Source organism: Cryptococcus depauperatus, chromosome 3, assembly GCF_001720195.1.
Source record: "Cryptococcus depauperatus CBS 7841 chromosome 3, complete sequence".
NCBI lineage: Eukaryota > Fungi > Basidiomycota > Tremellomycetes > Tremellales > Cryptococcaceae > Cryptococcus > Cryptococcus depauperatus.
In genome coordinates, this window is record NC_089470.1 from 1,649,515 (window position 1) to 1,664,774 (window position 15,260).

General features: G+C 43.9%; 7 protein-coding genes and 1 non-coding gene across 8 annotated transcripts; 3 read left to right on the plus strand and 5 right to left on the minus strand.

The window, feature by feature from the left end:
- Positions 1 to 249: 249 nt before the first annotated feature.
- Positions 250 to 340, minus strand: L203_102921. Its single transcript has one exon. It is a non-coding gene; the product is annotated as a tRNA-Ala (tRNA).
- Positions 341 to 929: 589 nt separating this feature from the next.
- L203_102922 (uncharacterized protein) lies at positions 930 to 2,426 on the minus strand (the record flags this gene model as incomplete). Its single annotated transcript, XM_066212330.1, has 10 exons — positions 930 to 1,011; positions 1,069 to 1,153; positions 1,233 to 1,287; positions 1,369 to 1,518; positions 1,574 to 1,717; positions 1,772 to 1,888; positions 1,941 to 2,045; positions 2,102 to 2,248; positions 2,293 to 2,327; positions 2,372 to 2,426. 10 exons carry the CDS (start codon positions 2,424 to 2,426, stop codon positions 930 to 932), a joined length of 975 nt encoding a protein of 324 aa, XP_066068427.1.
- A 171-nt stretch (positions 2,427 to 2,597) lies between these two features.
- Positions 2,598 to 3,863, plus strand: L203_102923 (uncharacterized protein; the record flags this gene model as incomplete). Its single annotated transcript, XM_066212331.1, has 8 exons — positions 2,598 to 2,762; positions 2,812 to 2,994; positions 3,056 to 3,141; positions 3,196 to 3,283; positions 3,335 to 3,621; positions 3,694 to 3,729; positions 3,772 to 3,780; positions 3,836 to 3,863. The coding sequence occupies 8 exons, from the start codon at positions 2,598 to 2,600 to the stop codon at positions 3,861 to 3,863; spliced, it is 882 nt and encodes a 293-aa protein (XP_066068428.1).
- A 389-nt stretch (positions 3,864 to 4,252) lies between these two features.
- Positions 4,253 to 7,150, minus strand: L203_102924 (uncharacterized protein; the record flags this gene model as incomplete). Its single annotated transcript, XM_066212332.1, has 6 exons — positions 4,253 to 4,771; positions 4,830 to 5,001; positions 5,050 to 5,461; positions 5,513 to 5,738; positions 5,783 to 5,944; positions 5,996 to 7,150. 6 exons carry the CDS (start codon positions 7,148 to 7,150, stop codon positions 4,253 to 4,255), a joined length of 2,646 nt encoding a protein of 881 aa, XP_066068429.1.
- A 161-nt stretch (positions 7,151 to 7,311) lies between these two features.
- On the plus strand, positions 7,312 to 7,800 carry L203_102925 (uncharacterized protein; the record flags this gene model as incomplete). The annotated part of the gene is made up of 2 exons (XM_066212333.1): positions 7,312 to 7,554; positions 7,597 to 7,800. 2 exons carry the CDS (start codon positions 7,312 to 7,314, stop codon positions 7,798 to 7,800), a joined length of 447 nt encoding a protein of 148 aa, XP_066068430.1.
- A 61-nt stretch (positions 7,801 to 7,861) lies between these two features.
- L203_102926 (uncharacterized protein) lies at positions 7,862 to 10,694 on the minus strand (the record flags this gene model as incomplete). The annotated part of the gene is made up of 3 exons (XM_066212334.1): positions 7,862 to 8,450; positions 8,499 to 10,116; positions 10,163 to 10,694. The coding sequence occupies 3 exons, from the start codon at positions 10,692 to 10,694 to the stop codon at positions 7,862 to 7,864; spliced, it is 2,739 nt and encodes a 912-aa protein (XP_066068431.1).
- Positions 10,695 to 10,977: 283 nt separating this feature from the next.
- On the plus strand, positions 10,978 to 12,318 carry L203_102927 (uncharacterized protein; the record flags this gene model as incomplete). Its single annotated transcript, XM_066212335.1, has 4 exons — positions 10,978 to 11,560; positions 11,608 to 12,146; positions 12,189 to 12,200; positions 12,247 to 12,318. The coding sequence occupies 4 exons, from the start codon at positions 10,978 to 10,980 to the stop codon at positions 12,316 to 12,318; spliced, it is 1,206 nt and encodes a 401-aa protein (XP_066068432.1).
- A 3-nt stretch (positions 12,319 to 12,321) lies between these two features.
- On the minus strand, positions 12,322 to 12,669 carry L203_102928 (uncharacterized protein; the record flags this gene model as incomplete). The annotated part of the gene is made up of 3 exons (XM_066212336.1): positions 12,322 to 12,431; positions 12,483 to 12,553; positions 12,596 to 12,669. 3 exons carry the CDS (start codon positions 12,667 to 12,669, stop codon positions 12,322 to 12,324), a joined length of 255 nt encoding a protein of 84 aa, XP_066068433.1.
- Positions 12,670 to 15,260: the final 2,591 nt, after the last annotated feature.

Consider the following 15,260-nt stretch of genomic DNA (forward strand, 5'->3'; position numbering starts at 1 on the left):
ATACAAGATGCAGGATTTAGAAAAGTGAGGGGGAAGATGCATTTGGGCGAATTGATTATCATGACATTAGACAGGGCACATTGGGCATGGATCTTCCATATCTTTGAGTCTTGTTAAATGCAATTAGTACGTTTTGGGGGCTTGTTTTTTGAAACTATGATCTACTGGGCAAATCAAATACTTTTGCAGGAACGATATCAAATCTTGTAGAAAATTGATACTTGGAGAATAAAAAAGAATAAACAAAAATGGAGGAGCTGGGAATTGAACCCAGTACCTCGTCAAATCAGATTTTCAAGAAAATGCTAATGACGCGCTCTGCCAAATGAGCTACACCCCCTCAATTGTTTCACTTCAACAATGATAAATTCTATATTCAAAACAGTCAAATTAAGGATATGAACTTCTTGATGCATTTAACAGTCAGTGAAGACTGAAGGAAGCAACTAGCATCAGTCACTGATTTGAAGGAAATCCAGTGACTTTCAAAGCTAAAATATCTTCTGGGTAATCTAACTGGAGGCCAAGTGTTGGACATTTAATTGGACTACGGCAGAAAATGACCATGGTATCCTCAGACATTATTCTGTAACGTGTGTAATTCTATCAGTAATTGTTAACTTCGGCCAAATCAAAATCTAACTTAATCTGTAGATTAATTTTTTCCTTATTTTGTCTTGTGATCAGTCATACATGATATATTAGTCTTCACTACATCCTTCTTCCACTCTGATAAGGCTTGTAACACCCTCTCGCCCCATGGTATCCTCAAAACAACTCACAGCCCCGATGCTCATAGTTAATGCCATATCAGCCCTTCAAGCGGCTCATTCAATGGCCGTATATTCGCTTAAAATACACCCATTCTCGATGCAAAAAGGTTGATATGAAGAGACACTGATGACAGCCTATAAAGTGATTGCATCTGGCTAGCTAGCCATCAACACCGCCGACGGGGTGAGGCCATTTTCCTTGAGAGTTTTGGGCATTTCTTCCGGACTAAAGTGCTTTCTGTTAACTCGTTATACATTAGCTGAGTAAATTTACAAAGAAAGAATTTATCATCACCTCGGGAACGTCATTGCAAACTTGACAGTATCCACATTATAAGCCAAATTTTCAGAAGCTACCCACTCAGCCACATCAACTAGAGCTATTATGGACCATCAGCATATGCTCAGATCACCCATCAAAGTAAAGAGCAATGCGGAAATGTATAGAGAATAACGTACTACTATTACTTGGAAATGTCTTGGTAAGGGGCGGACCACCGGTAGAGAGTCTGATCTGACACGACTATAAGCCAACCACACTCTAAGAGCCAGATGATAATCCCTGTATAAATCAAAATCCAGATACAACACTTGCCTGTAGTCTAGTTTCAGGACTGTCCGAAGATTTGACAGCAGATGCGTCAGGCTTAGGGATAACGACGGACGTCGCTTGCGAAGAGACATCTTTGTTTTCTCGAAGAGCCTTCTCACGAGCTGCTTTTTCAGCCCTTTCCCGTTTGTCTGCCTACATCAGACTCATCAGCTCACCAACCTAGAAAGCTAGGGATTGGACAAGATACCTCAATTTGCGCCTTGATAGCAGCTCTGACCTTTTGATCCTCAATCTTCTCTCTCTTTTTTCTCTCAGCCTCTTTCTGAACTTCTTTGATCTCAAGGTCTTCACGGATTTTATTGACATCTTGGCCAGCTTTGCGTCGGATTGCCTTGATTAATGCAATTCAGCGTGAATGAATTGTTATGGTCTGTAGCAACCTCACATCATTGGCCTTGTTGGACTTTTCATCCTCTTTGGCCTGAGCTGCCCGCTTAATAGCAAGTTTCTCTTTTAGCTCCTGAAGCTTGGCTTTCTTCTCCTCTTCCGTTAATGGCCTGATCTGTGTTGCTTTTTGTCAGAGCCGTGCTAATTCTAAAACTGACAGGGCTCACCTCGTCTGTGGATTCTTCGAATTGATCATGGCCGCTCTTTTCAGCGTGGAAGCTGGCAGTGGCTTCGGTACGGAATATTTTTCCGCATTGGCTGCATTTTATGGACTATGAAACAGTCATCAACATTTCCTGTATCGTAACATCATCATGTTCGCACGAACCTTGGCGATAAGATCAGAATCATTGACAGAGCCCTCAAGTTTTTCAATATCGACCTTGCTAGCTTCTTCATCTTCTCCATCAACACCCTCTGATATAAAATTGGGAACAGGCTTCTCAGCATTTTCGAGTATATGCTCCATTGCTGCCTAAACCTTGTTAAATCTTATCAACACTTGTTGACACATCTTACTTGTAGACCAGAGTTTTTGATTGCTTTGAGAGCCCCTTGAACAGTTATCAGCGATGTGAAGAGAGCCATACATACATACATTTTATGCGCTGAGCTTCAAAGCCCATATCAAGCAATTTTTGCTGATCAGACATTTTGACTATCTATATATTAGGAAGCAATATGCAAACAATCAATTAAAAAGCTTTACTCTTAAGTATGGTCCAAATCTTCCACGTCATAACTTCTTTAATCTTTTAATCCATAAAAAAAGAATATTATTTATTTCTTTTACAACATTATAGAAAAGCCAGACGAAACCAAAGATGTCCTCTTTCGATCCTTTTGAAGCTCGTATGCAATTTTTACAACAACTACGAAAACTCAATGCCTCGCAACAATCTATACACAAAGTCACAAACTTTGCTCTCAAGTACGGCTCAAGGTGTGGAGAGGACCTGTGGGAATGTGTCATGGAGCAATGTGGAAAGGCTGGTTTGTCTCTTCAATATTTGACAGGTATTCTGATGGAATTAATAGGGGTCGCTAAATACAAGAGTCAATATTATATATTTTCTTGACTCTTTGATAGAGGAATCCATCTCTTTAGGACCTAATGAAAACCCATTCCAAGAGCTGGTCACGAAGAACTTGCAAGAACTTGTCAATAATGTCGTACCCGATAACCACGCTGGCATATTGAATTTGAAAAGTGTTCGCCAAGTAAATCGCTCTCTTTCTCTATTATGCGTTTGTATTAAGAACAGGGCTGATGGAAGACTAGATACTAGAAAGCTGGCGTGTGAGGCGTATAATCGACCCCACCGTTGTGAATGGTGTTTTGGAGTTTCTGGAGAACAGAAAATACGAGTAAGCCATTGTTAAACATTCCTTACTGGCAAGTCTTTACAATGAAACCTATAGAACATCCCCAAGCCAGAAAAAGAGAGGGCACGAGCAAGCATTTTCAAAATCAGAAATCGTAAGGCGTATGGAAGAAGATCGCGAACGAGTATCTTTTGCCTTGTGGTCCAGAAACTATGACTAACTTATCTTTAAATAGCATAAACGTCTCAGAGAACGTATATGGATTTTACCGATCCCACCACTACACAAACCATTACCTCAGACCACCACCACATCTCCTGCTACACCTGCTTCACCCCGTCCAATCAAGATGGGTCCACCTCCTAGACCTCATGAGAACCAATTGTTTTCAGGCGAAGACAACTCGAGAGGGAAACAGGAAGAAGGTATGCTCAGAGGAGAAAATGCGTTAGACGTGGAGTTTGAACAGTTATGGGATGGGGCAGACTTTGATGAGGACAATGATTTAGTCAAATTTCGGGCGTATGTCTTTTTCTTTTTTGTTTGATACTGAGCTTAAATGTGCTGTTTTGCCAAACAGAGATATGAGATTAGCATCCTAAATCGACTAGACAAGCAGTCTCCTGCATGGTTAAGAAGTAGCTAGTTGAAAGTGTCACCATAGAAACTCAGTTTGTTGAGGTAATTCACCTTTTTCTCTAAACCCATTAATTCCTCACTAATCAACTAACCACAGGAACATGCGAGTTTTCGGCAATTCATAGCTAGGCAGAGCGGTCAAGGCTGTGAGATCTGCATGATGGATGTACTTGTTGTAAAGGTGTCAACCATTTTCACCATCCTGGTGGTTTCACCTCTTACTGTTGTTTGACCACAGACACTAGTAAGAAATGAGTATAGTTGTATACATGTATACATCTCTATAGCTATCATAAAAAGTGCGAGGCCATTACCATATACAGAAATTGTATAGATCGATGCATAGGATGAGTCAAATTGCCAATTGTCCGGAATACATTGCTTTGGTTTAGATTGCAAGATCTTGGTAGATGTTTAAAAATGATGGTCTCTTCTCTTTCTATATCTTCTCTCATTGCGACTTCTTCTTTTTTACAATCGCTTTATTTCCTTGACCAGAATCTTGTGCTCGCAGTCACCACCTGTTGGCCTCTGGCCGTCCATAATACTCTTCATTATAAGCACGAGCATCCACCCATCCCATTTCTCCTTGTCCTCCTGGCGGTACACCTTGATATGGTGCATGCCTATACCCATCCCCTTTTCCGCTAGCGCGTCCATAATCTCCGCCTGCAGTTCTTACCTCATTCCCATAATTTTCGTAATAAGACTGAGGTGCATGGATATATGATTGTGATTGCGTATGAGCTGATTGACGAGCAAAACGTGATGGGTCGTTCATTGGCTGGCCTTGACCTTGTGCTACAGGTTGAGGCTGAGAAGCAAGTAATGCTTCGCCTGAATTACTCGAAACTGACACACCTGAGTCCTGAGTTCCGAAAAGAGGTGGATTTTGGGCCGAGCTCGCCGCTCTAGGCGGCAGCGGTTGAGATGGGTATATTTGAGTAGTGAATCTGGGATGAGGAGTAGGTTTGGAACGAGATCGACAAGAGCGAATGAGGCATCTGGTCAAGGCTACGATTATGGCAATAATCTAAGTTCATAGCACTTCGTTAGCTTCAAACCCATATCTATCCAATGTTGAAACTCACAAATAAACCTGCTACCACCGTAACTGGCACGCTTATTTGTAGATTTTGTTGATACCACGATGAAACGACATCCTGCCATATTCCTGGAGAACAAGTAGAATTGTAGCAATGACCGGCGTAACCACATGGAGAACCATCCACAAGAGGCGTTTGAAGAATGACACATTGATTTCTTGAACTCGCGTTAGTTTTATTCTCGTAGTCGGATAAAAAAACATACGTAGAATTGGGATCCTTGCAACTGACCAAACAACTCTTATCATCCTTTTGCCCACAACCTTGGTTTAATCCTAGACTCCCTCCTGCGAGCAAGCATTGTTTTGATAGGCTTGTACATTGTCCACTCGCACACTGCAATCCATCCGCTCCACATGATTTACCGTCCTTTTCTGTCTTATCCTTCGGACATTCTGCAGAAGTACCCGAGCACGTCTCGGGGATATCGCAAATGGGATGTACAGCTGCTCGACAGCTAGTGTTGGCAGGTGCCAAATGACACTGGCTTGTACAACATAGAGAATTTGAAGGATCACATTTAGCGTTGGGTTTGAATTTACATGTCGAAGAATCGCAGCACGCAGAGGTAACATTTCCTCCTGGATCGCAATCTTCGCCGTCTTCTACAATTCCATCTAGATCCCCTTTTGTTAGACAATATAGAATGAAAGAGGAGATAAACTTACTGCCGCATTGTTTCAAGCTGACAACCGATCTACCTCCTGGACTCTCCAGACAACTTGTATCGACCACTCGGTTTCCTAGATTTGTACACACATTTCCCAAAGTACACCCCGAGAAAATTTGCTCAGAAGAGGAAGTTGTAGGGTTCATAATGAATCTGCCATTTGCGCTGCATGACGAAGTGGTAAGAGGGCAACAAGGAGAAGAGAGCGAACAGGATGATGTACACTAAAGACAGTCAGTTTTGCAAGGATGAAGACGGGAAGACATACATCATGTATAGCTCCAAAGCCGTGTCCTACTTCATGCGCCACCAAGCTCCATTCGGTCTTGGTAGCAGTACTGATACCAGTTCCACTAACAGTTTGTCCGTTTTGTTGAGATGCAGCTGATTGGCAGAGTGTACCGAGCCATGCGACGCCCACTTCAGAATCCTGCCCCTTCCTGTAAGCGTACTCAACGAAAAAGAAGAACTAGTAACTAACGGTAGGACAAGCGCTCATGAGATGCCACAACCCAGCGCCATCCTGGCTTTTACGTCCTCTCCACGCACTAAATCTGCTTAATCTCTCGTCTAGTGTGATGTTGCTACCACACCCTACGTTCCACGCTTCGCCTTCCACTGGTGTGGTTGGACATGTTGCGTTTTGCACTACTAGCTGAATAATACCGAGAGAAACATTGAAAGTTGATTTGTACAAGGCAGAAACCTGATTAAACGAGTTGAGCACCTGTATACGTGCGAGATCGGTAGACCCATAGGTCGACACATAATTGCAGTCTAGAGCAACACCCATGTAGACAATTTTTTGCATATTCGGACAGCCTGCTGTCGAATTGATGGTGTCTTTGTAATTGGTAGATGGGGTCATACCCCCTGCCGTATCGTCTCTTTTCCTAAACAACCCTAATGAAGACAGAGGAGAAAGAAAGTTATGGGTAGGAGGGTTGTAGGCGTTGAACGGAAGGGCATCGTGGGAGCACAATTGGCTTTCCGTTGTATTCGTATGATAACTCATATCGCTTTGACGAAAGACGACCATTTCGCCCATCTCTTTCACATCGACATCATCAAGTGTCTTGACCCGTTCATATTTGTCCCTCGTGAGAACATTCCACACGTCCCCTCTGTACTGAAAACTGCCCTCCCATACGACACCTTGCCCGGCAAGGTCACCTGGATGATGAACCATGACACTAGCTCGACCGAGCAGGTGGCGGGTTTCGGAAGCCGGTGGACGTGCCGATATTGAATGTAAAGCAGCAAGACGAGAGAGATAGCTTGGAGTAATGGTATAGCCATTATACAGGCGATAATCTTGCTGCAGCAGAGGTAGTTGTGAATCGCCGTGAACGATTTGAGCATTTGGGTGAATCAAATCCGACTCTGGCTCGAGAAACAAAACAATCCGCTCTGGGACAATCTCTGGGACGTCAAGAGTAAGTACGAGTGAGTCATCATGCTTGAGCGTGGGCGGCGGTGGTGGCAATGAGCTTGCATACCGCTTATTCAATCTTCTTGGGAGAATCGAAAGGGAAGACTTTGGCACAGCTATTCTGCCCAGCGGTGGCGGATGTGGTGAGCGGGCATCAACGACGAGTAATAATGTTACAATTAAAAAGGAGAGAAGCCATGGCATCTTATACGGGAGGAGATGTTGAATGAGATGGAAAAGTAAAATAGAAAAAAAATAAAAACAAAAGGAAGAACAAAGGTGATAACAAGAATGTATGAGATGGGATAATTTTTTTTTTCTTTTTTCTCTTTCTTTTTTTTAAAATATTAATTCATCATTATATTATGCCATTTCCATCTCGTCGCCTATCTTCTCCAAATCCACTCTTTGAGAAGGCCAGAAAACATCCATTTGCATTCTTTGGCCTCCCATTCATGTTTATAATCGTTAGTTCCAGCTTTGCCCTCACCCATTTCACCCAAACAAAGTATGACTACCAAGAGAGCAAGGTCAAAAGTATGAGCATGGAGGAAGAGCTGGGCATGATGAGCGGAAGACGTAAGGTCGATTTGAGAGAAGAGTACTATGTATGTATGCAGACGGCTGCATGCATACTCACTTGGGTATAGCGATTGAACAACCCAACTGGAGAGGATCATTCGTTAACCCTGCCACCGTCTGGCAAAAAGAAGTTTTCAATGACGCCCACATCCACTGATGACTATGAGCCTATCCGAGTCCCACGTCCAGAAGGTGTGCCGCAATGGGGATCAGCAAGGGCAGGCGAAGAAGCACCAATAAAAGGCTCAAGGAAAGAGGATAGATGGGTGTAGCTAGATGCATCTAATAGGCCATAAACACTGTTTAGGCTGTTACAACAAGGACAAGACAAGATTAGGTAGGTATACCTCTCCATTCGCCATCCACTATCCCAATTCCCAACAATGTTTCCAAATCCCAACCCATGTTTGCAACCAAATCAAAGAAATTCACTCTGCCGCCTGGAGTGAGTCCAATGAGTGTACGCAGACTACCAGGGATCGGAACGTCCAGTCCAAAATTGCGTGCGTTTGCCCAGTTTATCTGCTCTTTCTCTCCTCTTACCTCGGCGTATCTCGGCGCCTGCGTTAGACCCAGAGGTTGTGCCATCGGTCCAAACGGATCGATCCAACTCTTGTACATGCCAGATTGCGCATATTCGAGAGTCATTCTAAAGACACCCCAGAGCAGGAAAATCTCCAAGCTGAGCCACCATAGCCACCGTGTCCATCTCCATCCTCGAGCGAGGCTGGCACTGGCGCTATGGGCGAGAGTGTGAGTTGCCTCAGGCAAGAGAGGGGTGGATGGGGTTGTAGATAGGGATGAGAGAAGAGTCGATTGAGCGACTCTTAATCTCTTACCCGTGGCTTCTCTCTCCAATTGTGCTTTTTCAATTTGAGATTGATATTTGGTGTATGTAGTAGATCGTATTGGTATGGATATTCTATAGGCCATTTCAGCTCGTTCTTGCCGATAACCAGAGAATACTCACCGGCATAAACTTTCTCGTAGTTTTGATGTCCAACTCGCATCCGGATCTTGTGTCTTGACCCTAGGTTGTCGGGGAGACACCTTCAATCTCAATATTGATACGTCTCCTTCCTTCTCTTCCTCTTCACTCCCGCCTCCTTTTAATCTTTTCGACGATGGAGTTCCTGCTTCATACCTCAACGGCGAGAACCTCACCTTTTGCCCACTCTCTGCTCCTTGAGAATGTACAGGAGTCCACGCTCCAGGGGGCTTGGGCGTTGCGCCTGTTCTTACCCACCCAGCATGTTCCGGTCCTTTTGCCTGTGTTAATGGCGAACGACTGTGCTGTAGCGACATCATCGATGTGTTCATGTGAGCTTTCCATGCGCCAGGAGGTTTGGGTGTAATCATGGAGTTGAAAGATGGTACGCCGCTCTTTGATGTGTATTTTGGGCTGCCGAACCTCTCAACCCGGGCTGGAGTGGATTGAGAACCTGAATCTGCTGTACGCAATGTATGTAGATTTCCACGAGCAGGTGAGGGAATTTTTTCAGATGATCGAGAATCCCATACATCATCCTTTTCATCTTTTACTTCTTCCTCATCACCATCTCCTTCATGTAACATCTCGTCAAGATCGTGTTGATCATCAAATCTAATCTGTTTCGGTACCTCCTCTTCTCTTGAGCCTTTTAATCTTTTATGTAACGGACTGAGTTTTTCGGAAGTTGAATATGGAGGGGAATGTGACTGGGATGGAGATTGGCTCCAAGAGCGAGACGAAATTGTCACTTGGCCACTGCCAACAAGCGATTTTCTCGAGCTCTCATTCTCTGTGGGTTTCTGCTGCGCCACTTCCTTCTGGGTAGTACTCGCATTCCGAAAGAGCGTTGCCCGTCTGCTGCTATACGTATCCGCTATACTGTCCTCTGAACGAGCGGCAGAAACATCTGGTAAAGCCGGGAGTGGCGGGGTGGATGGACGGTGGTTGAGCGATCTTGAACGAGAGTGAGAGCGAAAGGGAGAAGTTGGGAAGTGGCCTCCAATCTCGAGTTGTTCACTCTCGGCGACAGCCCCACTGTCTTTGTTTTTCGCACTGCTGATGCTCTCACTGGCCAAGCTATTCTCCCATCCTACCGACATACCTTCATCCAAATCAAGCTCCACCTCTGTTCTGATTTCGAGCCCTTTGAGGTCCGACGCGAATTGTTCGTGAGTATGGGGAATGGGGTCAATAGTTGAACGGCGGGGAGTCGGTGTCGTCGATTGGCATCGAAGAGAATGCTGCGCATGAGCTATAGCGGCAGCGTTGGTCGGTTCTTGTTGTTGTACATGACGTTGAATGGTTGGATCGGTGGGTGAAGGTGATCTTGAGTTTTGCCTCCTTGACGCGTCTCCAAAACGCTTCCTTCTGCTCGTCTCTGAAAACTTCTCCCGGACCTCTCTCAGTTCATTGACTTCACCTATGATCTCTTTCCCTTTACCTTTTCTAAGAGACTCGGGGCTTTCCGATCGGTTGATATACGATACTGATCGTGAAGAGGACGGATCGGAATGCGAGTGAGAAACAATATATGTCTGAAGCTGGGTGGATGGATCGTCTTGTTCTTGGTCTGTCTCCGAAACATTTTGCAAAGATGCTTTTACGCGTGTCAGAATCGTTTTGTCAAAAGGACAAGTACCTACTCTGAAGCAAGACGGCAGCACGAGATGGTAATCTTCCAGCTTCTCTTGTCCCATTTTCACCGTTTTTCCTCCTCGCATAGGGGTTTCCAAATCTGGGCGGCGGTGTTGGCGGGCTATATCCCTCGCTTTCTTGTGGCGACAAGGATGATCCGGCAATTGGCCCATCTACCAATGCCTGTAGTCTTGGTTTAGACACAGTCTTGCGTGCTTTCGCAAGTGCGGCTTCATTATCCATCTGTCTCAATAAATCACGTAACTTGTCCCTTGGATTCATAGGTTTCTTTTTTGATGCCTCGTCGTCGCTGAAATCAATCAATTTTCCCTCCTTAGTCCCAGCTTCTTCAGGTGTACTTGCTGAAGGAATAGCTGTACCGTTATCGCTCCATATGCTAGTCCTAGTACTGGCCACTTCTGGAAGGTCTTGTTCGGTTACTGCATCAGTGTCGACGTCTGTCCAATGATAAGATAACGGTGGAGAGGAAGTGAGTAAGGACGATGGAGTAGGGGTGCGATGTGGATTGGGATGCAGCATCTGCAGCGTATGGGCGTCGCTTTTGGTTCGTTAACTCGTTGATTGTATTTCGAGTATATCAGATGGTATATTCTTGTTTTGGGGCTAAAAATAGTGGATTAAAATGATATCTCAAAGATGAGAATGTATTGACATTTCTTCAAAGAATGTTTGTTTACACATTAAAACGGCATCTATTTATATGTCCGGACATTTGAACTCTAATGTCCGGAGACAATGAGTTGTAAAATATATAAAGATTAATTGTTGAATTACAACTACAACAACATTTAAAAAAATTAAAATGGAAACTGATCCAGATCTAAGAGACGTATTTAAGCTGCTGTATTCTGACGAGGAATGGGATTCTTCCAGTTCAGACGCTGAACAGGATACAGTAAAGACTCGGTCACCAACCGATCAAGAACCTCTGTATAGTCACTCGTTTACCAGAAAACGCTTGCTATCGGCGATTGATGCCTTGGTTATAGATGAGAAAGAAAAGAAACAGAGGATATGGAAACCATCTGGACATCTTGTGCCCTCATTCATTCCATCGACACAACATATCCCACCTATTCCTGATTCGCGTGAATATGCTCCTTTTTCAACACTTTCTTTGCTCTCAAGATTACGTACATATCAACCATTTACCTACTCTAGTCAGCTTCCGTCTGGGCTGTCACCAATCAAGGCAGCGCTAAGAGGGTGGATAAACGAAGGACGTCAAGGTCTGAAATGCAGCATTTGTGGAGAGAAATGGGGTTTAGGTGGACTGGACGACATTAGGGATCCCAAAATCAGAGATCAGGTTGGAAAAAGACTAGAGGAAGGACTGAGGGAGAGACATCAGACTGACTGTGCTTGGAGAATACGCTCTTGTCCTGGTATATTATATGGATCCCTGATGTGCCTGTTGCTGATTCCGTTTTAGACAATTTATATGGGCAACTCCTCCATCTGATCCATCCAATTTTGACCTCTTCTTTTATACCTCTTGCCTCAGCTCTTACTAAAGCATGCCCTCTCCTTTCTTCCATATCTATCAATACAGCCGATATATTAACCTTGGACCAAAAGGACAACCTCTTGAACCATTTCAAAGTATCCTCTCATGCGATCACTCCAGGAGCAGCTATCATGGCTTTATTTGGCTGGTACCCTTGCTATCCTCGCTCTTCTGATAGTTCTCACTATATCGATCTCTTTCACGATTCTCCCTCAACAGCGATGGTCATATGTCGCATATGTCTCCGTCGGTTGGGCCTTTGGTCTTTCACCTCTCAAACAAAGTCGTTCAATCCTGTTGAGTCGCATCTGATCTGGTGTCCCATCGCCCCTCAAACTTGCCTCTCTATTGACGGAAAAGAATCAGGACAAGAATGGTGGAAGACTTGTTATCTATTGCAAACTGAGGGAGAGCAAAAGGGCCAGGCTTTGACCAGGAAAGGACAATTAAAGGGTATAATAAGGGTGAGCGACTTACTAGAAAAGAAGAAATGGAGGAGAATATAGGATTTAAATAGCGTAGGTCGAGTGAGAGGAAGTGAAGGCAACTGACAATAATGGACAGAAATTCAATCGAATTAATACTGGAAGTAAGGAATTTCAAATTGAGTCCGGCAGCACGACAATTAATACATAATGGTCATAAGTCACGCATCTCTCCCCTTGGGTTGGGAGGTTTGCCGGCCAAAATCTTGTCACCGTCAGTCCAGTGGTTAATCCCAAATACCATACTCTCCCCTTTCTGGAGATCTACCACATCTTGTCAACTCACGACAACAGCAAAGACCAAAGCAAGCTTACGATAGTCGGTGGGCGAGTCTTGTTTGACATCGTTCAAGTATCTCGCTGTAGTGTCGTCCAACCAAACGATACTACCATTCACCTTGAGCCGGCGTCTCTTTCACAGCACTCACGTATAGTTGCTGTACACCTCTCTGGGATCATTCTTTTTAAGATCAGGAAAGGCTATCCTGTTTATATTATGCATTTTGCCTTTCTTTCTGATGGGTTAATTCAACCAAATATCATCAGCCGCCATACTCTTGACGTACGAAAAGCAACAGCTCTTACTTTATCGTCAATCTAAGAATCCATATGACTATGGTTAAGTTTTTGAAGATGCTTAATTAATAAATCTTACGCAATGTAAGTGCAAGCACCTCACTTGCCATTCTTAGAAACCCTGCGGGAATATGGGCTTTGAGGATGATACATAAACGTTGAATGATTAGATATGATTTCTGAGATACTTCATTTCGATGCATGACCAGTGCTGGTTTTGCGGTATCAACAACCTTAACAATATATATATACTATTTTTACATAGTACTTAGCATCCACAACTCAGTGACGCATCCCTGTGCCTACACGCAATCTTGTTATTTAACGTCCTTTGGAACCATGTATGTTCTATATATCATTTATACTCGTACATACATTCGGATAGACATTCATCCTTCTTTTACTTTTATTATTGCATTTCCAACAGATCAAGAGTCGTAGCCCATCACAACAGTTTCTGAGCTTCTACAAGTCAGCAAGAGATCACTATTTATACACTAGGTCCTCAAATCCTTTCATTACTTGCAAATACATACAACAATATTCCAAAACCCATTCACAACTATGCGAGCAGGTATGGAGTATACCTCTAACAACTCTGCCTTCAAAGACCACTAATCCACTCTACTCTGCGGAATGAGAAACTTTCGGACTGGCATCGAACCATCATAGAATTTGCCATTACGAAATATATTGAGATAGTAGACGGGACGGCACCTTTCACAGTGGAATCCAAGGATTCCTGCCGTTCTCAAACAACCTCACAGATGACGGAAAGAGATGGTGCCAACGGGATCGTGAAGATCGCGCGGTTACCAAACATAAGCTCTCAACGATTGTCGACGAAAACTTACTAGAGAGACGAGAGAGCTTTACGCTTATTTCTCCAAAGAACCCAGGACTCCAAAACACTCTTATCACTGAAGCATTTGGAGAGTAAACATGCTGTCCAGAATCCAATTCAAATGGTCAATCTTTCTCAGCTGACAACTCGATGTATGGAAGAAGAATCGGATCCATAGGAGCACATAGGTAAAATGATGGACACGTACAAAGCTTTCTGTCAGACGGGCACCTCCTTGTCAGAGGATATTTTGGCCATCCAAATCATCAGTTCGCTGGCACCATCGTATGGGCAATTGAAGGAGTGGCTCTATCAGCGGGAGATGCTGACTGTGGCAAACGTTCAAGATGCCACCGACATTAATTACAAGAGGCGTCAAACCTCCTACTCACGAAGATATGCGGTCAAGCTTTACACTCAAGCGCAAAGGCAAAGACAAATAGGAGGTTCACCTGCAAAGGGGACGAAATATAACAAAGAGGCATACTGTGAATTTCATAAGCGATACAGCCACCATACCTACGAATGAAAAGATGACTGGCGTGATTGTTTGGTTTCTCATGCCCATTCAAGTCCATTCCTCGAGAAGCAAATATACTCTTGGCTCGCCTTCCAGCAATTGACCCTCCAAAAGAACCTCTCTATAATAACCCCACTAACGACTATGAGACCAACTTGTTATGGCCTATAAACGTTGGAGAAACCTGTTGAAACAGTTTCTTCCTCTCCACCTCGCTTTCCTAAGTAATGCCCATGTACCAGAGGAACGCTCCAAGAGGTCCAGAGCTTCGAGTCCTACCTCCTCACAGCTGAGCGATAGGAGGAATGCTACTCAAAACTCACTGCAACAATCTTTTAAATCAACGAGACGCCCATCGCTGGAGTCTCTACATCCATAGGATTATGCCATGGATTCCAAGATGACCAAGGACAGTCCTTGCAAACACCTAATGAAGTCTCTCCTGCAGCTGCATCGCCATCCAATCTGCAGCTATATTTACTGCAGGCCCGCAAGCATTGGCATATGGTGATAACTGAATTGGCTGAAATGAAGGAATACAAAGTTTAGGACGTAGTTGAACACACACTGCATCTTCGAACACTGAAAGCAGACAACTGTTTTGTATCTGTCGCTCAAATGGTTGTATTTGAATTATCTCTGTTTATGTTAATTATTGATGGATTATCTGCAAAGTTTGCGAGAAATAGAACATATTCAAAGACCAACTTGATGTGTAGCATACAATGTGTTGTGAGTTAATTACTCCGTCCTACTGTAGGCTTGGGTGCCTGTAAGTGCAAGCCCTCCACATCGCCACACTCTGGAACGCCGAGGGATTAAGAGAGGGAACATGGATGGATAAAGGTTGGATGATAGATAAATTTCTCATTCATTCTTCCTTGTCTATGCAGCAAACAAGTGCTAGTTTTGCTGTATTCGTGACAATAGTAATTACGTATTCCTTAATTAATACCGATTGTAATTACAGTGACGCACTCAAGCCTACACTTTTTTCAAAACTCTAGCACGAAGGTTAGAAAATCTTGGCGCCTTCTACAAGAGGAAAGACCTCCGTTGAAGAAGAGTCTGAAGATAGCCAGTTAGCGCTATTAACGAGCTTGATGAAGTTCATGGTCGCTCGCGAAGAGCGCGAAGAGAGATTCGCGAAATT